Source organism: Ziziphus jujuba, chromosome 12, assembly GCF_031755915.1.
Source record: "Ziziphus jujuba cultivar Dongzao chromosome 12, ASM3175591v1".
NCBI classification, from domain to species: domain Eukaryota; kingdom Viridiplantae; phylum Streptophyta; class Magnoliopsida; order Rosales; family Rhamnaceae; genus Ziziphus; species Ziziphus jujuba.
In genome coordinates this window covers 10051365-10074338 of record NC_083390.1, presented here as the reverse complement: position 1 = coordinate 10074338, position 22974 = coordinate 10051365, and the positions used below count along the sequence as shown (strand labels likewise).

The 22974-nt window shown below is 29.0% G+C and overlaps 2 protein-coding genes across 3 annotated transcripts; one reads left to right on the top strand and one right to left on the bottom strand.

The window, feature by feature from the left end:
- Positions 1-964: 964 nt before the first annotated feature.
- Positions 965-4067, top strand: LOC125418570 (mitochondrial outer membrane protein porin of 36 kDa). Its single transcript, XM_048462227.2, has 6 exons — positions 965-1357; positions 1459-1526; positions 2137-2247; positions 2852-2938; positions 3051-3259; positions 3419-4067. Exons 1-6 carry the CDS (start codon positions 1309-1311, stop codon positions 3723-3725), a joined length of 831 nt encoding a protein of 276 aa, XP_048318184.1. The 5' UTR covers positions 965-1308; the 3' UTR covers positions 3726-4067.
- Positions 4068-4637: 570 nt separating this feature from the next.
- Positions 4638-9783, bottom strand: LOC107428856 (hypersensitive-induced response protein 2). 2 transcript variants are annotated; one of them, XM_016039450.4, is made up of 6 exons: positions 9522-9783; positions 7407-7603; positions 6848-6968; positions 5938-6029; positions 5761-5857; positions 4638-5381 (listed from the first exon to the last, which is right to left on the bottom strand). In XM_016039450.4, the coding sequence occupies exons 2-6, from the start codon at positions 7593-7595 to the stop codon at positions 5014-5016; spliced, it is 867 nt and encodes a 288-aa protein (XP_015894936.2). In that variant the 5' UTR covers positions 7596-7603; positions 9522-9783; the 3' UTR covers positions 4638-5013. The 2 variants fall into 2 exon arrangements, with proteins under 2 accessions (XP_015894936.2, XP_024934022.2); XM_025078254.3 differs by lacking the exon at positions 9522-9783 and adding an exon at positions 8097-9436.
- Between the last annotated feature and the right edge of the window lie 13191 nt (positions 9784-22974).

The window sequence follows — 22974 nt, the reverse complement described above, 5'->3', positions numbered from 1 at the left end:
AAAATTTTATTTGAACCTAGTCATATATGGTTCTAGTATCTATATTAATGTTAAAGTTTTTATTTCTTAATTTTTAAATTACACTAAGATTGAAATTTAAAATATTTATCACTTATCATAAAATTATGTTTATTAATTATTATATTAAAATGATTCATTTTTCTTGAATAAATTTTATATATAATATAAATTGATATTTGACTATTTTTTAAATTTTAAATCAAGATATCGCCTGATGAACAAAAAATTGAAATATGTTATTTTGATTTGCTGATAAAACTTATCCATTTTTTTTCCAATAGAAGCAAGCGAAGGAAAAGAGTTTTAGATACTTGCTTAATTCTAAGCATTCAACGGTTTTATTTTATAGAATGCTATTAGTACTTGCATTTAGAATTTAAAGAAAGACTATAATATTGAAAAAGAACCAATAACTGATGTAATACAAAAATTAATAAATAAAAATTTGAAATTAAAATCTTCAAATTATCTATACGTGAGTCTAACTATATATATATTTACAATGTTAATAAAAACAATTCCAATTGCTGAAAAAGACATTTACTTATTTTATTTTATTTTTGAGTTCAACTCGTTTGATTTTATTTTTGGCTGAATGACTCATTTGAATTTTGAGAAGAAAAAAATGTTATATACTTATAATAAAGATAAGATTTAGTTAGACTAATTATTTAGTAAGTGTTTAAGCAGAAAGAATATATTTATATTACTTAGTAAGTGACCCTTTTGGATCTCTCACGTGAAAGTTTAACGGTAAAATTGTGATTTCTGGAAAGGTTCATAAACCATATGGTATCCAAAATTTAGATGAGTTTTATCAAAATTTTCCGAGAAATAAATTATTTTAATAATAGGAAAATCATTGATCGGGAAGCTCGTGGGCACCGAGCAAGATTGTAACGAAACGGAAATTACCTTGCACACAAAAAAAAAAAAAAAAAAAAGAAAAAAGAAAAAAACCATGTTTTCTGAACGCAAGAGCAACACGTCAACAGGAAACAGAACCGAAAAGGCGAATATGCCCAGCCTTACTCTGTGTTCCGATTCTCGAGGTCATTAAACAAAAACTCTCAAAAATCAACGGCGGCAAGCCACGCCAATCGCTTCCCAAAATTCATGATCCAACGGTCTATATTCCTTCACCTTAACAAAATCTTAGGGTTAGCTCCTTCGTGCTCTACCATTTCTCTCCCTCTCACCAACTAAAAGCCAAAAGCACACGAACACAATAACTTTCTCTCATTTTCCTCTCAATTTTCTCGGAAAAAAAGAAGAAGAGAAATTACCATGGGGAAAGGTCCAGGTCTCTACTCCGACATCGGCAAGAAAGCCAGAGGTTCACCACATTAATTACTTTGATTTTTTTTTTCGTTTATTTTCTTCTTCATTTTTATGCTCTGTTTTCTAAATTATATCGTGGAATATATTGATTTTCAGATCTTCTTTACAAGGATTACCAGAGCGACCACAAGTTCACCGTCACTACTTACACTTCCAGTGGAATCGTAAGTTTCTATGATTCATTTCGATTATTATTTTTATCAATTTTTCTTTTTTTACCAAATAGATGCCTAAAATTTGGGAGTGCATACGAGGCTTATTTATTTTGTTTCATTTTGGTATGCTTGGCTGTTGAGAAAATCAGGAAAAGAAAGGAAAATAGAAGTTCTACGGTTTGTGTTAGATTTCGTTCTAAGTTTATTATCTCGCTTCAAAGTTATGGCATCTAGAGTAGCCACGAAAGTTTGTAAATATATATCGACTATATGCTGATTATATATATATATATATATATATATATACCTTAATGTTTTTCTGTAATTCAATGGACAAGAAAAGCAAGGAAATCGTAGTTTCATTTTTATTTCATTTCATTGTATGTCCAGTTGTGTCATTATTTGGTGAATATGATACGCTAACGTATTATTATCAATGACATAATTTATGTTGTAATTTTCTTCACTCTTTATGTATTTTTAGTAATTCGGTTAGGGTAATATTTTTGAATTCATTTTGCTTCTATAAAGGAATTTGTATGTACGTTTATTCTGTAATTAATTTTGACTTTGTTTTATATTCTGGTTATCTAATTGATTGCACTTTCTCAATTCTCAGGCAATCACTTCAACTGGAATTAAGAAAGGTGAGCTGTTTTTGGCCGATGTGAGCACTCAGTTGAAGAACAAGAACATCACAACTGATGTCAAAGTGGACACCAACTCCAACGTGAGTTACAAAAGCCAGTCCCACATATTTTCTTCTTTTCTTGTCTTTCATCTGGAATGTCACCTTATTGATTTAAGTTTTGTTTATATAAATTAGTTTTTATGTTAATCTGAAGCCACATACTCATGCAGTCACATTTGGTAGTGATGCCCTTGGATAGAAGCGACAGATCATTATGGTTTTCAAGATTTTGATAGTTGCAATTATTGCATGCCTGTGAAGACAAGTTAATATGTTATAATTATCTCATGATTTTGGCTGCAGATGTTACATTTCATAATGTTCATGTTTCTTCACCTGTTTATTCAATTATATACACAATTTTTTGTCTCAGTGTTTTAACTAATTATATCATGCTTAATGTCCTTGTATGTAATTTGGCAAGTGGTAGAAAGTTGTTTTGAATAAGCTGTACTAGAATTCTTATTTGTATTATACAAGTAGACATATTTCCCTGCTGACTGTTTATTTCATTTGGAAGTGAACTTTCTTTTGACTAGTAGACAACCCATTACTAGATATGCATAATGGAAAGTTATCTCATAATGACTATATAAATTTGAGTTCTTGATCTGTCGACTAATCTTAGTATTTGAACATGTAGCTTCTCACAACCATTACTGTTGATGAAGCTGCACCTGGACTCAAGGCAATCTTTAGCTTTATTGTTCCTGATCAGAGATCTGGCAAGGTGAGAAACATCTCTACTTCGGTGTGAACCTGTTTGATTGGCACACTGTACTGGCTTATAAATAAATGCATATTGACGCTCTCTAATCTAATCTATGTGATTTTAAAAACAGTTGGAGCTCCAATACCAGCATGAGTATGCTGGAATTAGCACCAGTATTGGATTGACTGCAAAGCCTGGTATCAACTTCTCAGGTGTGGTTGGAAACAATTCTCTTTCTGTTGGAACGGATCTTTCATATGATACTACCTCTGGGAACTTCACCAAGTTCAATGCAGGGTTGAATTTCACACATTCTGACCTCATTGCTTCCCTGACATTGTGAGTTTTCTTCCTGTAACCATTTTATGTATAAAAAAGGGTTTATTTCTGTCTACCTGAAGTTATTTCTGTTCAAAATTAGGACTTGCTGATCGTGGTCCCACGTGCATGTTCAGATCAGTGTGCTTCCCCTGATTATTTGTTTTGTGATAAATACAGGAATGATAAAGCTGACACTCTTACTGCTGCATACTACCATTCCGTGAGCCCACTGACCAACACTGCTGTTGGTGCGGAGCTCTCCCATAGCTTCTCAAGCAATGAAAACACCCTCACCATTGGCACACAACATGCACTTGACCCATTGACCACTGTGAAGGCTCGTGTGAACAATTATGGGAGGGCAAGTGCTCTAATTCAGCATGAGTGGCGTCCGAAATCTCTATTCACCATCTCGGGTGAGGTTGACACTAGAGCAATTGAAAAGAGTGCAAAGATTGGTCTAGCCTTGGCACTCAAGCCTTAGAGTAATCAACAATGTGCTACTGCTGGGAAGTTGGTTGTGTTTTTGCATGGTGGAGGGCAATAAGGTAGGTAGAATTGCACAATGTCTTCTCGAATGAACTTCTGTTGATGTGCTATTGGTTTCTTCATATCTTGGTGGTCATGGGTTGTATAAAATAATGGGCACAGACCATTGTCAAATTCCTTTTTCGATTTTCGATAATCCCATTGTTAATGGAGGGCATATTTCATTTTAGCCAAAAAAAAAAAAAAAAAATATTATGGAATTTTGATTACTTACTGGTGGTTTTTTCTTGGACTGAAGTATTTGTGCTCAAAATCAAATATCTGTAGTTTTATTTTCTGCCTTTATGTCCTGAAATATCTTGAACAACGAAACTTATGTTGTTTGATGGGAAAAAGCAAATATGAATATTACTTTTAGGTATGCGATTCAGCACCATGTAGTTTCTTTGTTGAGTGTGTAACTTTTTGATTTAACAACTTGTAGTGGATACTGGACACTAAGGAAAAAAAAAATGGAGAACAAATTGTAATTAATGTAGGTTTTGGTCTTTGTATTTTAAGTCTTCAGCTTATGAAATTTATCTGTTTAGGAACCCTATGAAGGGCTTACAAGTTAAAAGAGCCGTTTGAGGGGCATTGAAAGGGTTGTAGATTAGATTGCCCTTTCGCAATGGGAAATTGGCATTTTTCCTTTAAAATAAAAAAATGCTTATTCTTAATCAAAGCCCTTTTATTCTTATTTTCCTAAAATAAAAAGTGAAAAATAAAAAAGCCCTTTACTTTCAAAAAATAAACAAATAAATAAAAAGCCCTTCCATTCATACTTTCTAGTGCATGTTAAAAACTACATTTTGCCTGCGGTTTTCTCTCGACTGACACTTGCCCAAACCGTGTAACCAATTGTAAATAAACAAGAAACCAACAATAATATTTCATGATTAAAACGACAAACTTACAAGTGGTAGCACTAGTTGCTAGAAATACTTTGGTACATACTCTCATTAAATCTCGCATCTAATTTATACATCAATACTTATATGCGCATAATAAAGCAAAGTATTAAAAAGGAATGCACAAATCAGACACCAATCCTGTATACCAATACTCTCGACTTTCAGAGTTGCGCTAAAGAAAAACACTAATTGGCTAAAGGTGGTAATAGAAATATACACGCAAAATAAATCTCCTAATTTATTTATTCACACCAAGCAACGTCTTAAAAAGGAAGCAAAAGAAAATTTCTATTTGGCTTTAGGTGCTAATAGAACCATAAAGAAATATCACTAATTAGCCTGATTAGCGGAATTTCCCTGAAGGAGACCATCTCTTATCTGCGAGGCAATGTCTCTCACAGCACCAGGGCCATGTGGGATGAAAACCGAGCTGGACTTCGAAGATGCACCAATTTCCTTCATCGTGTCAAAGTACTGGGTCACAAGGACCATATCCATGACATCCTTAGATGTTGTTCCAGGAACGTTCTCGGAGAATGCAAGCACACTGTCCCTCAGTCCGTCTACAATGGCCTGGCGCTGCCTAGCTATACCGAGCCCACCCAGATACTTGGACTCTGCTTCTCCCTCAGCTCGCTTAATCTGCAATATCTTTTCTGCTTCAGCTTTCTCATTCGCAGCCAACCTTAATCTAGCAGCTGTTGGTCAGGAACCCATAATAAGCACGTTAAACTTTATGGAGAGACGAAGATAAAAATCAGTTAATTTCCTTGTCATCTTCTATAAAAATTATCCTTGGTCTTAGAAATGACAAGCCATGCTGAATGGTATGGTGTTCATATGTCAGAAGAGACCGAGTAATTCTACTTCATATTTGTCTTAAAATGATACAAATTAAAGACATCACATGTGAAAATACTTGCTATAAATATTGCTTAACAGGAAAAATGAAACTTGTAATATTGCCAAACAAATGACAATTATATGAAATTAATAATATTTCTAATGGATTGATTTGTAATTATCAGGGAAAGTCAAAGAAAATAGCATCCTGAGAGAGTCAATCACAAGTTATACCTGCATTGATCTCATTCATTGCTCTCTTCACATGCTCATCTGGTTCAATATCAACAATGAGTGTCTGGACTATCTCGAACCCATAATGCGACATTGCCTATGCATACAAAAAAAGGTACAATAAGTCAAACGTTTGTAGCTTAACTCTGAACCAAACAAAGCAGACAAATATATTACCTTTTCAAGTTCGTCTTCCACAGTTTTGGCTATATCATTTTTCTGTTCAAAGGTGGAATCAAGGTCCAACTTCGGAACACTTGCCCTGATAACTGAGCAGCAGACAGATATTTCAGAAGCATGTAAACTTTATTTGCCACCAGGGTAAAATGCAAAGCATTAGCAAGAAGTGCAGACCATAAACCTCAGCCATTGTGACATTACAAATTAAAATTACTGTAAACAACAAGGAGAGGCAAAAAGAGAAAAAGAAATAAAGAAACCAAAGGTTCAAATGTTCTTTTTCCTCTATGTTTCTTAAAAGCTTCATGAATTAGAAGAAGAAAAGAATTGCAATCGACTTCCGTGAGAAATTAGACTGTAATGAATAATTACATATTATTTTGAAAGTTGTTCATACGAACCCAATAGATGGTACCCAGGAAAATGGTTGTAATGACTCACAAGTTACATTCTTTGAAATCTAAATCTGCAAAAAAACTTGCATCAACCACTACTTTGATGAAATTACTATCAGTTTCAGAGCATCAATGATACCACTGAACATTTTACTTTCTGAAAACCATTAAGTCTGAAATATCTGGTTTCAAAATTCGTAAGGATGATAATGGCCTTGACAAAACAGAAACATCAAAAATTATTTTCCAATAATTAGCATGAATCTAAAAATTAATCTGTGCTGTGCTCTAGAACGGAAGTTTTAACATCATAAGCTCCCAGCTGCAAATCACCATGCATCAACCAAAGAACAACAACCACAATTCTCCACCATAAGGCATTTTGTAATTTCAAAATATAACTAGAAGTCTAAAATCTAGCTATGGATATGAAATATAAACCAAAAGGCAGACAAAAACAGAAATTCACTAACTTCCTTTATCTTATTTGAAGCTTAGGTTGCAATTCATACCATCAAAAACATAAGACTGGATCTGTGCTCTGGTATTGCTGAGCTTATAGAAAGCATCTGAAGCCTTCTCTGCTAAAGCACGGTATTGAACAGACGCAACCACATTCACAAAAACATTATCCTGATACATTCCATTAATCAGAAACTACTGATTAAATGCAGTCAAAAACTATAAATTGTTATTTACCATACAAATATACATGCTTTTAATGTAAAGAAGCAGGCTTTCTGCCTCCAAACTATCTATGCACAGAAAACTTATATTTTTTGTTAAACAATCAAATATTTTCAAAGGTCAAAGAAAACTGCTTCTTAATTTGTTTGTAATTCTTACCGAAAACTTAAAATGGCACAATTAAAATACTAACTAATTGTTTTAACATCGTTAAAAATGTTAAATGATCAAATTCATGTAAAAAAAAATTCATAATGCCACCCACTCAATGGCTTTGATAAAATATCATGTTTCTACCAAATTTTCAGGTAGTTAATATATGTTACAAATTTTATATAACTTATAGTAATTCAAATATGCTTGATAACTAATTGCCCAACAAACCTTCGTTTTTGTTTCACAACGAACATCCAACTGCTGCACACGTAAGGACAAGTGACCAGCTACCTGTCTCCCCACACACCAGGGCAAACAATGACAACCAGGTTCAAGTACCTGACTAAACTTCCCAAAAGATTCTTCAATAGCTACCGTAGATTGGTCCACTTGAAGACAACCAAGAGCTTGTCCCATTTTTTGTGCTATCAATTATACAAACAATAAGAAGATCAACAATTTGCATGCAGTTTTTCAAAGGTCACGATACCTGTACATTAATAAACTACACATAGTTCTCCGGGTGATCTTGTCATGAAATCAATAGATGTTTTGAAAACATGCAATAAAAACTGTCAACATTATAAAACATTTTCAATTCTCAATATCACCACATTCACCTAGGTAGTAACATTTCAAATTAAGAAGTACCATTTTAACTGCAATTTTACCTCCACAAAATAAATTTTTACAATGAACAAGTTCCAAAAGATACAGGTTCCGTCCAATCTCCTACTTTAAGGAAAATTGGTTCACAAGTAAGAATAAAAATACCCACTATTCCATTAACTGCGAAGACAGAGAGATCTTAAATTGCAAACAATTCAAAATATCCAGTAGTGAGAGTGAAACCAACACTAGAAATACATACTCATAAAATTTCTAGAACACACCAGGATCAGGGGATAAGGGAATAACCTTTTAAAATCAACGTGAAACTTAATAAAGGACCCTAAACAAAATGAAAACAAAAAAGAGAAGAGAAGATGAAGAAGGAGAAGAAGATTATTACAAAAAATTGAAAATAAAAGGCATTAACCAGCCTGTATTTAGAAGTCAATCCAAACAAGAAGGCATGATAGGAATAATAAAATGAATCTGAAAGGTTGTGTTATTCCTAACTAGATGTTGACATGCATATATAACAAAATACGGAGCCGACTATTCAACATTCCCCAAAAAAGAACTAAAAGGTCAAAGATAAAAATTAGGATAAGATACATGAGGGCATCAAATGAAACATTTGGCTATAATTTGAAGAAAGGACCAGTCAACGGTAAATCACCAACTCAACAGATAAGCATTGTATCAATCCAAAAAACAGAAGAAGAAGAAGAAGAGTACAACTTTTGATGAATAATACAGTTAACTTGCTAAAGCGAAGCAACCTCATAGAAGTTCTTAACCAATGGACATTTTGTCCCTTCCATCGTTCAAAATCTCATATAACTCAAAATTAGAACTTATAGAGACACAGACTACAAATCCATTCACAAAATTCAATATGATAATTTCATCAATTTTCACTGACCCCTTACGTTTCAATTTTCTTTTCCCATATAATTCACTAAATTCAAAACATTTTTTTTTTTTTTACTGTTTCGACAATAAAGAAGCCTTAGTTTTAATATTGTGTTTTTCGATTAATTAGCTCACTATCTTCCTATTTCTCCTGCAAAATAAAAACTGCCAAAAGATCAAATTAATATTTTCTCTACCTCTTTCTACCTCAAGAACAATTTAATTTTCCACGAATTATTTAACATCATCGCTCACACGTACTGAGAACACTTCCCCTAGTACTGGAAAAGCTGGAAAACCAAAATAAATAATTAAATAAATGCAACTATATATAATAAAACCGCAGGATTGTGGATGAGAAAAGAAGACAACGAAGAAAGTATAAACTAATAAAACTAACAAAGTATTATTTTCAACGTATCCTCCATTATTATAAGAATATTGTACCTTAGATAAGAAGCACAGTACTATTCCATTCAAAAATTCCAAGCAAATAAAACAAATTCACATACAACTCAAAATCTAACACCAACGTACGCTTCCAAATGGCTGTTCAAAATTAATAAAAAGTAAGAAAAACAAAATCATAGCGAAAAATTGGAACCAGAATTGTTGCAAGAAACGCGCATATTGAAAATTAGAAAACCTAATTCATAGCAAATATATATATATATATATATTTAGATATAATTCAATTCACCGGAAAACACCAATTCGCGAATGAAAATTCCTAATTCTACCATGTTCTTTTCGAAAAAAACAAAGAAAATTGGAAAAATTGAAAATGAGAAATGCAAAATTGAGGACATAGTGGTAAATCACCTAAAAGAAGGCGGAGTTCGAGAGCGCTGGATTGAGAAAGTGAGGAACAAAAGAGATAACAGAAAATCCTTGTGAACTGTGTTGAGTGTGTTTGGAATGGGAATCGGAAGAAAGGTTCAGGAATTTATAGGCATTTTTAATAACGCAAAAACGGCGAAGATTCCTAGCACTTTGCGAGACGTTTCTTCGCCTCTCCCAACGGAATTTCACGGACCCAAAATCATAAAATTTTCCGTTACTGCCGTTGACGGAACAGCCTTTTTTTTTTTTTGGGCCCGATTCGGGGGTTTTTTCGACATTTTGTTCTCCTCACATTTATTTTGCTTGTAATTCTGGTGATGTCCGTAACTCGGACAAACTTTGGAGTTTTTATTTTTTCTATATTTTGAGGATATGTCATAGTCGTAGTAACTCACAAGTTGCCTTCCAATTTGACAGTTTCGTCCTCTAATGAGCCAAAAAAAAGGGGTTATTTTTCTTCTAAATTTATATATAATTATGATCACACCAAAACATGATTACTTTTTGGTATACCTACATACATCTATATATATGAATTCTCATATCGAATTTTTTTTTTATTGATTATTAAATTGTTTTAAAAGTTCAATTTAAATATACACTAAGGATTTATATAAGTTTATAATATACATTTAATTTTTTAGGATTTTAATATTTTATTCAATTTATATAAATTATCATTTTTTAAGTTTTAATCTTTTAATATGTTTTTAGATTATTTAATATAATATATTTAAGTTCAAACCATTTAAAAATAATAAAATAATAATAATAAACTATTCAATCCAACTAAATCAAATCGCATCAAATCAAAATAATCAGTTGGATTTAGTCTTTATGCATTTTTTGGTTAGGTTAAAAAAAATTAATAAATAATTGTCCAAACTGACACCTACCCTTTATTCAAAAAAAAAAAAAAAAAAACTGACACCTACCCTTATAAATTATATAAATATATTATTTTTCTTGAGCTATCTTCTCAATTATAATGATGTTAGAAATGTCTAAATATATAAAAAAGTTGTTTTTTTTTCTTGGTGAAACAGTAAAATATTAAAATCTTTATAAAGAAGTTACAACATTTATTGGTATACCATAACCATATATGTTTATCAATTATATTTATCAATTGATCATCAATATTATATTAGTAAATAAAATGTTATAATCTTTATAAAGAAGTAACAACTTTTATTTGATATATCACAACCATATATTACTATGTTTAATTATATTTATCAATTGATCATCAATATTATATTAGCATATAAGTAAGTAAACAGTGATAAAAAATAAAAAATAAAAAACAAAAAACAAAAAAGATAGTAACTTGTTAAACACATGATTTAATGTCCTTAGCATTACTTTATAATGTAAAGCTGCAAAAGCTTTTGATTTAGTTCTCTTATGAACAAAACGATACAAGCTTTTATAGGGATACAATGAAAAGAGTTTCGATGACGACAAAAAGATTAAAAAAACTTAAAAAAAGAAAAACCCTAAAGTCAGCCGAGTGATTAATAAGTTGTATGACTTACCCAACATGTACGAATCACTTTTAGATGATTTTTTTTTTTAAAATCATCAAATATGTGATTTCTCTAATATAAAATCTATTATATACATACATATATATATATATATATATATATATATATATGTTGTATTAAACATCATAAGAAGTGATTTTAGCCTCTATGCAATGATTTTAAAGCTCTAGGATACTCCCAAACAGATTTGAGTTTTTTTTTTTCTAGAATCACCAAATGCAAAAATTTTCAAGAATAAAATCAGCAAAAATTGATTTTATAATTTTTTTTTTCTAAACATTATAGGTGATGTATAAGCTAATTAGGAAAGTGATTAATGAGTTATATGACCTACCAAACACTTTGGAAATGATTTGTAGGAATCACTTTAAGTAATTTTTCCTAAATCATTAAATATGTGATTTCTCTAAAATAAAATTATTAAAAATCACTTTTATTTATTTTTTCCTTTTTTTTTTTGGCAAACACCCTAGGAAATAGAATACTCCCAAATAGGTTTGAGTTTTTTTTATAGAATCACCAAATACACATTTTTTTTTTTAAAAATAAAATCAGCAAAAATTGATTTTATAATTTTTTGCCAAACATTATAGATAATGTATAAGCTAATTAGGAAAGTGATTAATGAGTTATATGACTTACGAAACAGTTTGAGAATGATTTGTAGGAATCACTTAGGTTATTTTTCAAAATCATTAAATATATGATTTTTTTTTTAAAATAAAATCATTAAAAATCACTTTTAGATTTTGTTTTTTTTGGTAAACACCTCAGGAAACAGCAATTGCTTTTAGCCCCTCTGCATTGCTCTTAAAAGTTCTACGAATTATTCCCAAACAAGTTTGAGTTTTTTTAAATAAAAAAAATATGAATATTTTATGTTTTTTTTACCAAACACTATAATTAATGTTTTTGTCATTATTGTTTTTTGTTTTGAAAGTGACCTTAACCATTTTAAAATTATTCTCAAATGAGCAACAACTTCGTTTATCAATTTATTTTTTCAAGCATATAATAAATAATTTCACATCATTTTATTACATTAAATGATAAATAGATTTTTTTTTTTTAAAAGCCTAGATAACAATAACAATTGAAGATAATTTCATATTCTAAATTCAATCATAATGTTAAAATTTTCCTTTCCAATTTATAATAATAATAATTGATAGATGAAGTTTGTATATATTTTAGTGTATTAGAAAGTTTGTAAACGTTTTTAGCGTCTATGGTATTGGAAAGCATCTGTACATACGTATTGTATAGTCATTTTAGCATCAAAATCGTTTGGATGGAAAACTATTTAAATCTTTATTTTAATTTCTGATTTTCTTAAATGGCCAATGTTTAAATATGCCTTTCAAATTCATAAGAGCCTAGCAAATACGAAAATATAGTAATTTAAAAGGAGGTCCATATGAACCATTATCAGAACTTCTACCATGCTGATCTGTTGTCCGATTCCAAAGTGGTTGTTGACCACTGACTAGTCATCCGGACCCACCTAGTGTCCAATAGAAAAGCAGTATTGTGTATATATCCAATCATGATCAGCAACTTTTTTTTTTTTTTTTAATAGTTTACACGCCAAAAATATCACCATCGAAAATTCCACGCGGCGGGAAAACGTGAAACACATACTTCCTCAGTCCATCGACTCCATCCCACCATCTTCTATGAGTCCCACTGAGCTAGGCACTTGTTTGCCTCTCTGTACAAGTCTTCGTGCTAATTGATGCTTAAGGTGAAAAATAACAGACAACTAACAAAGCACTTATGACGAGATTGGCTAAGGTGGCATTCGTAGGCATGGTTCAATGATAAAAAATATACCTCTAAAGTTATAAGTTGGATGAGATCGGTTCAATGAAATTTCATCTGTTTTAATTTAGAATACATTAAAATACATTATAATGTCTAATAATAAATACAAAAAGTAATTAAGGTGGTATATGATAATTCATTGGTTTCCTATTTTTGATTTTTTCTGTTTAATTATGTAAAGTTATTTCCTTTAAATATGTATTAATGTTAGTTAGAGTAATTAAAGTCAAATTGTTTTTCAATAATTTTTTTAAGCTTAAATTTGTAGTTGATTAAGACACTTAAAAAAATTAAATTAATAAGCAAATTGCAAACAATTAAAAATTAAGTAGAAATAACTTAAAAAAAAAAAACCAACTCAATACCAAACACCATTTAAACAAATTAGATATAATTAAAGTAAAATTCAAAAAAGTGATAAAGTTGAGGAATAGCAATTGTTAAATTATCATTGAATTAAAAAACTTAAATTATTAAAAAGTAAATTTAATATGCATATCTAGCCATTGTATAATATTTCTCCTTATTTATAGTTTATTTTCGTCCTTACAACTTATAAGTGTTACTTCAGTTAAATAGTTGATAGTATAATTTAAACCTAAATTTTTAGGATTTTGATCTCTAATATTATATTGAATTACTACTCAACTCAAAATCTAGGGGTCTTAACGATGGTCAATCCATCCCAATATCTCTTATGCTTTTCTCAATTGAGATGCTAGGGGCTTGTATGTTTCCATACAAACTTCTTGCTAATTGATTTTTAAGAAGGAAAAAAAAAATATTAAAGTACTCTGACAAACTAGAACAATCCAAATGAATATAATAAAGAATAATCATTCTAAAACCTTGGCTCGATTCAACATAAATTTCTTTACCGTCAGTATAATTTTCTTTTCAACATATTCATATTCTAATTTAAACAATTTTAGATTATTTTAAATTTTTTCATTTAATTATATTATTTTTAATATATGAATAATCAATATTAAAAAGAAAAACTTTTTGCTATGTGGAATGAACTATAAACTAATAAATTAATAATATATGCATCACTTTGTTTACCAATTTTTTGGATATTAACTGGTGTAACTAATATTGTACTTATATTTATATATGTTTAAGGTTCATACATATTAACAATAATATTAGAAGGACCAAAAAGTTTATAAAATAATTTACCAAATGATATGACTTAATTCTATTAATTAGGTATTAAGTTACATTTATCTCTTAAAATGTTCACTTATCTATATCTAGGTTATATCTATAGATATATATTTATTTGTTAACTAATAAAAAAAATGATATATTATCTTTTCCACATCATTTGGTAAACTATTTGGTGAATTTTTTAGTGCTTATAGCACTCTAAATATATTAATTTCAATAATACTAGAGTTATCAAAATATTTATCAAATTTATTTACCAAATGATGTAGCAAATGATGTGACAATATCTAATTGGCTTATTTTTTTAATTACTTATAGGTTCATTTTTGCATATTTATGTTATATAAATATGTCAACTAGTAATATTTTAAAATATATTATTTGGTAAATATTTTGGTACTTGTAACATTATCCTATTAATTTATAAACTCTATATATATATATATATATATATATATTTAGTCGTTATCCAAAATGTAAGTATTTATAAGAGTACTCATTATGTTAAGTGGAGTTAGCTTAATTGTTATGCCACTTATACTTACATCTGAAAAGATGGTGGATTTGAGATATCTAATAAAAACATTGTTGTTAATGAAATATATATATATATATATATATATATATATATATATAAAATAAAGTGAATATTTCATAAAGTTAATACCAATTCCATTATTTTGATATGATTGAATAATTGTCAAAGGAAATTACAAAGGATTTCATATTTTAGGCTTTCAACTATTTTTTTTTAATATAAATATAATAAATATTATGAACTATCATTTTGCCAGATAGATTTTTATATTTTAGTTATATATTAAGGTGGCTATTATAGTAGAGTTTACCGCTTGTTTGATAATGACAGCATCGCTCTTGAAACCCTTTCTAGATACCTGAGATAGCTCTACCTAGAAAAATTCTATTGAATCGGTACCAAAGAGTTTAGTGGGACTTTCCCGTAAATTAGATATAGATCAATAGTAAAATAGAAAAACATAAATGCTTTTCATAGAATTAATGTAACCTATTATCATATCCATTAAAGGTTTCAACTCAAGATCCAAGAAAAAAGTATAAAAATAAAAGCATGTATACTAGGTTAATTCATCAAAACATACTAAAAGAAGTAAATGCATTTGAAGATAAATAAAACAAACATAAACAATAGTCTCATAGGAGTGCAAAAAAGGAACAGTACATCTGCAATGGAAATGTAATAAAGATAAAGATGCGAGAGCGATAAAATATACGAAGGTGATAATGAATGATGCTTAGATATAATATGCACCAATTATCAAGCCTAGGGGAATAATTTATAAATATAAAATTATAAAACGAATTTAATGAGTAAACATGCAAAATATTATGAAAATAAATATTATTATTAAAAAAAATTTCTTTCAATATTTCACTTTCACTCTTTGAAAGTTTTGTTGTTTTAACAAACATTTTTCACAAAATTCATAATTATCCCTAAAACATAACAATTTCAATAAATCATATGATAAGAAAGTAATACCGATCAACTCCATAAGTTTTCATGAATAAAATAACACTTCAATAACTCATAATTTATATAAAAATTAATAACCATAAATATTATATCTCAATATACCATAATCTTTACCAAATCTATCATACACCCATACCTAGCATTGTTAAATATTGTAGACCTTAGTGGAGGGAAAAATTCTATACAACCCTTGGCATCTCAGAGGTATCGAAGGTGAAATCTCACAAGAACCTCTATATCATGTAATCATAGTGGGGGATGACAAAATATATAAAGCACATATAATCATATCCATCATATACAGTACTACAAATATACTAATGGTACACAACCAAAAATTCAAAACTTTATAAATTCAAAACTATATTCATCATAAACCAAAATATTATTTTTTCACTATTCCATCACATTAATAAAACCATAAATACCAAAATACTTGTACCCTCATATATAGATAATAACATACGAAACCATATTACTACCAAAATGTTACCACAGTCATTATAGAAACTAACAAATCATATAAAGCATTTATCATGTAATATGAAATCATATAAATTTATACTTCCAAAAAGGCATTAATAATATAAATGATATTTATAACCCCAAACATCAGAAAATAAAGTTCACTTAAAGAAATATAGCTCGCTTCTGATCCGCAGTCAGATAAACTCAAATCTCCATTCCGATGTCCAAAATATTTTCAAAATTACCCAATTAGGCATCATCATTCAATAAAATAAATTGTGTGTGTGTGTTCAAGGCCTAATTCGCCCTTACAACCTCAAAATCTTGATTTCTAGTGCTAAGAACCTAACTTCCCAAGATTTCCAAAAACCTAACCCTAGGAGTTTTGGAGTTTTTCAATCGAGGATCCAATTACTGAAATTAAGGCTTTCAAAATGTCCTAACAAACTTCAATTACACTTTTACAACTCGAGTCTAATCCTAGGTCGTCCAATTACAATCAAAATTTTATCCACTAATTACCCAACTTACCTGATTAAATCAAAAATTAGAAAACTATCTAACAATATAAAAAACTTGGAAATAGTATATTGTAGGAAAGCCAACAAGACAAAGATTATGATGGTGCACTCACATTGCTAGAATTTCATCGTTGGGAGCCAGAAAATCACCAAAAAACTACTACAAAGCTTGAATCTTCCGAGACAAAAAGAATCTAAACAAATGGACGTCAGGTATTGATTCAAGAGAGTCAAAATAGATAGGGTAAGGTGGTTAGTGGGTCTAGGTTAACCGGAAACTAGCTAGACCAGGGTTTGGCCGGAACTCTACTGCTGGTGACAATAATTGTCAGCACATCGCCGATCGAAATAGCCTTAGATTTTAGGCGTTGACATATCGGAGGGTGGGCAATCCTCTTGGCCAACGTGTGTCGTATAAATCCAATGGAAAGGATGTCATTTTCCAACTAGCAGAAAAATACAACTGTCAAAATTTAAATGACCACCGCCAACACATCAATGATCCAATCACCGTGAAATTTTATGGAGTTTCCAGAAGTCTTGTGGGCCCCTCAATTAGGTGTCACGTGTAGCAAAAATATGGTAGGAGATGGGTCAAACGGAGTGAAATCGTGGTGGTGGGTGGTAGTCTTGTTAGGTTTAAAATATTGATGATTTTATGTCATATTATAGCTTAATATTTGTTAGTTTGTGTTAATTTGTTATGAAAAAATACTTAATTATGTATTTTTCTTAATCTAGGTGAAAAAAGAAGAATTTTAAGAAAACAACCATAAAAATGGATTCCTTGGGTCGAATTATGGTGGAAAGCAAGATTGAGTTTGAACGGATCAAGCATTGAAAAGATTCTAAGAAGATTCTTTAAAAATTCTATAAAGATTCTATAGGGAATTTTATGATGGAAGTGGATGTCATATGAATCCTCACGATTTCAAATATTACATTAGTTTTGGATTTCGAGGTGCGACTAAAAAGATATCATCATTTAAAGTTTGAAATTTATAAAAAAGAATATTTCTAGTTAAATATCCACCATGGATTAAGAGAGAGAATCAAGGCAATCCAAGGGCCAAGATTAGAACAAGCGGATATAATTAGTTAATTTATCATTAATGAGGCATATGTCATGTCACATGCTTCATTTAGGGTAAATTAGACTAATTAACTATTTTTTTAGAAAGAATTAGAGAAAAGGAAAGTATTGGAGAGCAAGTAATATCAAGTTTCCTTTTTACACATCAAAATTCGTCAAACCCTTTTGATGGCCTAAAAAAGATATCTTCCAAAACTCTCACATTGAAAATAAAGAGAGAAAAAGGTTCCCAAGGTCCTATATATATAGCCCCCACCACATTGAAGGGAGATATACAAGTTTAGAGAGTTATTTAAGAGCTTTTAGGAAGCTTAAATAGAAACAAACCAAAATTTGGGAGTTTCTAAGGTTCTCTTAAGGGTTCTAGGATTTTAAACTTTTAGAGTTTTAGAAGATCCATTGAAGAGTTTGGAGAGGGTATAGAGACGTGGGCTTGCTTGGAGAAGAAGGCTACAACTTGGAGAGCTTTTGGAGGAGGATTTCTTTAATAGTTTTTATTCTCATTTCTTTCTTTTTAATTGTGAACATTATTATTATGTTCTTTATAATTATGGATGTTGAAATTATTTTTGCCATGAACTAATTTCATAGCTAGGGCTATAATGTAGCTCTAACTATGAAAGTCTAATTATTTTAATATATGTTGAATTTTATTTAATTAGTAATATGTTTTGTTAATAAATCATTGGTATGCTTAATGCTTTCATAGGCCGGACGGAATAAATGATTTTAATAATATTTGAGCTTGGAAAAGGATAGCATTATGGATCTCCAATGATTTACATGAATGCATAATTGGTTGGAAAATAGTTATGTCTCATGCCATATTATTTGCATAATCTATGCTTAATGAATTTGCATGATTTAATTTATAGATCGGAAGAAATGAATTAGGTTATATGAATATTATCAATTGTAAGTGGAAACTACTTTTGATTAATTTTGTGATTAAGTATGGTTAACAAAATTACCAGTTAATTAAATTCACATATTTAAGTAATTGAATTGGAATAGTTAGTGGTGAAATCAAATGCCCTAGTATTCATAATTATTAAACTCACTCTCTTACTTGAAATTGATCTAATTTAAATTTTTTGTTTTTTTTTAATTTAGTTTATTTAATTTTCAATTGCCATCTTAATTGCTGTTCAAATATTATCAAAACCTAATTATCTTTGGCACTTAATTCTTAATCCCTTGGGTACGACAACCCTATTTTTTTACTTTATTACTTGAAAACGATTCATGCACTTGCGAATTGATTTTACACATCAAGTCCAAAGTGGTTTTCTACTAGGGTTAATGTTTCTTACAGTTTTTTGGGTTTTCTAAGGGGTATTTTGGTAATTCTTGTCTCTCGTAAAAATTTTCAGATATGAGAAACCCTAAGCATTAATTTCTAGGCCTTAGAGACCTTGGCTCTACTATAGGACAAAATTCATAGATTTGGATATTGTAAAAGTTATACCATACGTGTAACTTTACAGAGCTATAACTTTCAATCTGTCACTGAGAATTAGATGTGTCGCTGGTCTACAAACTCATATTAATGAGCTCTACATAAATATACAAGAGTTAAAACCAAATTTCATCTCCAAGAAAAAATCAAACTTGATCCCACTTAAAAGTTCAATTTGATCAAACTTGATTAACTTTAGTCAAACTGCTCAAAAGTTTAAATTCAATATATCTTATGGGGGTAGGCCATCACAAATAAGGTTTATAATGTTTCAATAATAATAATAAATAATAATAAGATAAGGTTTATATATTTTTGGGTTTCAATTTTTTTTATCACTATAATAATTTCTTTTATCACCCCAATGTTTTGAATATATGACTTCTTAGTCACAGGTGCAAATGATTTATCAATTGAGCCAACATTACTTGATTTTTAAAGGATTTACTTAAATTGTATATAATTGGTTTATATTTTAAATTAGATTTATTATCTAGCTACAAATTTAAGGAACAAATAAATGGAAAATACTAGATTAAAAACATTTCAAATTGTTTATAAAAATGAAGCTCATCTTAATAAATGCTTTTGTTTTTACCGTTATAAATGGCTATCATATAGTAGGCATTTAAAGTTTCATTTGTACCGTTATAAATAGCTCATTTCTTTTTCTTTTCTTCTTTTTTCTTTTGGGTCAAAATCAGATCTAAAGACAACATCATTCAATTCATCACCACTTTGATTAATTACCTTTTTCTTATATTGTTTTGATTAATTACTTATTTCATTTCCTAGCCAGAATCCACCATAGACAAGATACTACAATTCCCTTCCCTCTATACAAAATATTTATTTTTTCTATAATTTAAATGATTGGTAATAACTCTCTATTCCATTCCTTCCTTAAGTCAGGAATGGCAGGGCGTATTCTCATATCTTGCTCTTAAGTTTAAAGCCTAACATTAAAATCCCTATCTTCCAGTTTATCAAATAATAATAATAATATATCACAAACCTTTGGTAAATATTATGGCCCAATAAAGATTTAAATAAATAAATACTAGTTGACAAACATCATCAAATTGAAAGAGTAAGCCTATTTGTCATGGGTGATGGTTTCTATTGGAATAAGAGATACTCTTTTTTTTTTTCTTTTTTTTTGGTAAATAAAAGGTAGTCATTATGAAATAAACTGAAATATTACATAATAATAACAATTGGATTTTTTATTTTATTTTATTAAACAAATATTTATCAAAAGAAAAATACTTAGGGCTTGTTTGGTATCCTGTATTGTATTGGAATGTATTGAATTTAGATTGGAATGAATTGGACTAGAATGAATTGTATAATATTATACTATACTACGTTTGGTATTATAATGTATTATACTATATATTTTTATTTTTATTAAAATAAAAATATTCACCATGCTTGAAAGAAGGAGAGAGAGAGAGAGGGGGGGGGGGATCGTCTCTTCTCAAAAACCCCAATCTATCATTCTTCTGGTCATCTAATCTAGATCAATGAAAAAAAAATTCTATTATTCTTGATAATCCAAATTTTATTCACTCAAAATTCTTAAACCATTTTTTTTTATTTAACATGCTTTTGCTTAATCAAGAACCTAGAAATTCAAGGAAAAGTTAAAGGAAATTGCTTTGGCTTTGGTGGTTGTCATTTTTGAATGAATGGAAGTTTGCAGTTGAAGCTCAAGGTCTTGAACACAAACTTCTTGCCGTCCCAGATTCTGATTGAAGAAGAAGAAGAAGAAGAGGGGTCGTTGACTGTAAGATTAAGGAGCTTGGTGTAGCTCAAGGCATGGAAATCCTTTGGGTGGAGGATAGAGGTGCGGGCCTCGAAAGTATTGCTGGTAACGTTGACGGTGGCCATGCGGCTGCCGACGAAGCTGTTTCCCTCGAAAATTGGAAGTGGGATTGGGAGAATAAGTACAAAGGAAGTGGGAAATGGAGGAGCCGCCGATGTCGACGCTGATTATGCAAACAATGGGGGGGCTTGGGGGTTGTGGTTATGGTTATGGTGGGAGTGAAAAGGAAGAAGACAGTGGGGGGTTTGGCTTTTTTCTGATTTTTCTCTCGTGTGTATGAGTTTTGTATTAGTTAATACAATTCATTGAGGTGTATTGGTTAATACATTGCAGGTTGTATTAAGGGTGGAGAAGGGTATTAGATAATTCAACCCATTTGCATTATCAAATACTATATTGGATAAAATAATACTATATAAAACTTTAATACACCGCACTAAATGCACCCTTAGGGAATTAAACTATTTTGTAATAATGATATATCACTTTACCAGTGTAAATATTAAGATTTTAATTATACAGCGAAGTCTTAGAAACTTTTTCATTATACGTAAAAAAAAGAAAAGAAAGAAGAAACTCTCTCATTATAATCATATTAATCAGTATTAATCCTTATGCGCTACACGGTATGTATAATCACATTAGATTATTTTAAAAATAATCTATAATAATTAATTATATTAAATATAATGATAACAAGTGAAATTTTTTTTTTACTAATTATCTTAATTTTATATATAATATAAATAATATATATAGATAATATCATAAATAATAATTAAATAATAATATTTAATCTTCGATGTTATTATATATTACATGTACGTTTACATATAAAATTTTAAATTATACTATATATTTTGTTTCAGTATATCTAATTTCTATTTATTCTTAATTTCTATGAGATTCGAACTTTAAATATTCACTGCATCTTGTTAACAGTAATCTGGTTGATAAAATTAACTTGTTTGGTCATATTTAAAAACTTATTTAAAAATTGTATTATTATTAAGTATATTTGGATTTTAATTTTTTTTTTTCAATCTATATTGCAAAAGTTTATCAAGAACTAAAAATTTGACCTTTATATATAATACTATTCATTTATGGAATTCAAATTCAAAAATATTTATATATCTAATTTTTTTCATATACATATCATTTTCATACCCTTTTTTTTTTTTTTGGTTCATTTATAGAATTCAAATTTAAATTCCAATTACTATACAATGTTCTCCACCTATGGAATTCAAATTCAAATTCAAATGCATTATTTGATTCCTTGCAAATAATTAATCTCTCTATATTAAATCCTTATAATATAATTTTATTATTATTATTATTATTATTGTTATTGTCATTGTTATTATTATTATTATTATAATTAGCATCATCATTTATCCTATAAACACATTTTTACTTTATACGATAATTTATTTATAGAATTTAAATTAAAAATGTTTATCTATTTATTTTTTTCCATCGATGAAATTCAAATTCAAATTTAAATGTTTTATTTGATTTCTTTTAAATAATTAATTTTTCTATATTAAACCCTTATAATATAATATAATTATTTTATTATTATTATTATTATTATTTAATTAACAATAATTTGGATTTAAAAAGAGATGTATCTATATATAGTTTCACTACCATATATGTCAATTTGTACATTATGATACAAATCAGCATCAAATTATATATAATTTATGGAGTATTGTATATATTTTATTTCAATATTACAGATAATTTGATTATGATTTACATTTAATATGCATGCCAATATTCATTATAGCAAAGTTTTCAATATATAATATATATTATTACAACAATATGTATAATATATAAAAGTAAAATATATATAATATATAATCTTATAATCATATTCGTATATGTAAAAATATTTAAAATATATTTGATTAAGGAACCGTATATATATATATATATATATATATATGCAAATATAATTAATATCATATATAATATTATAATAATAA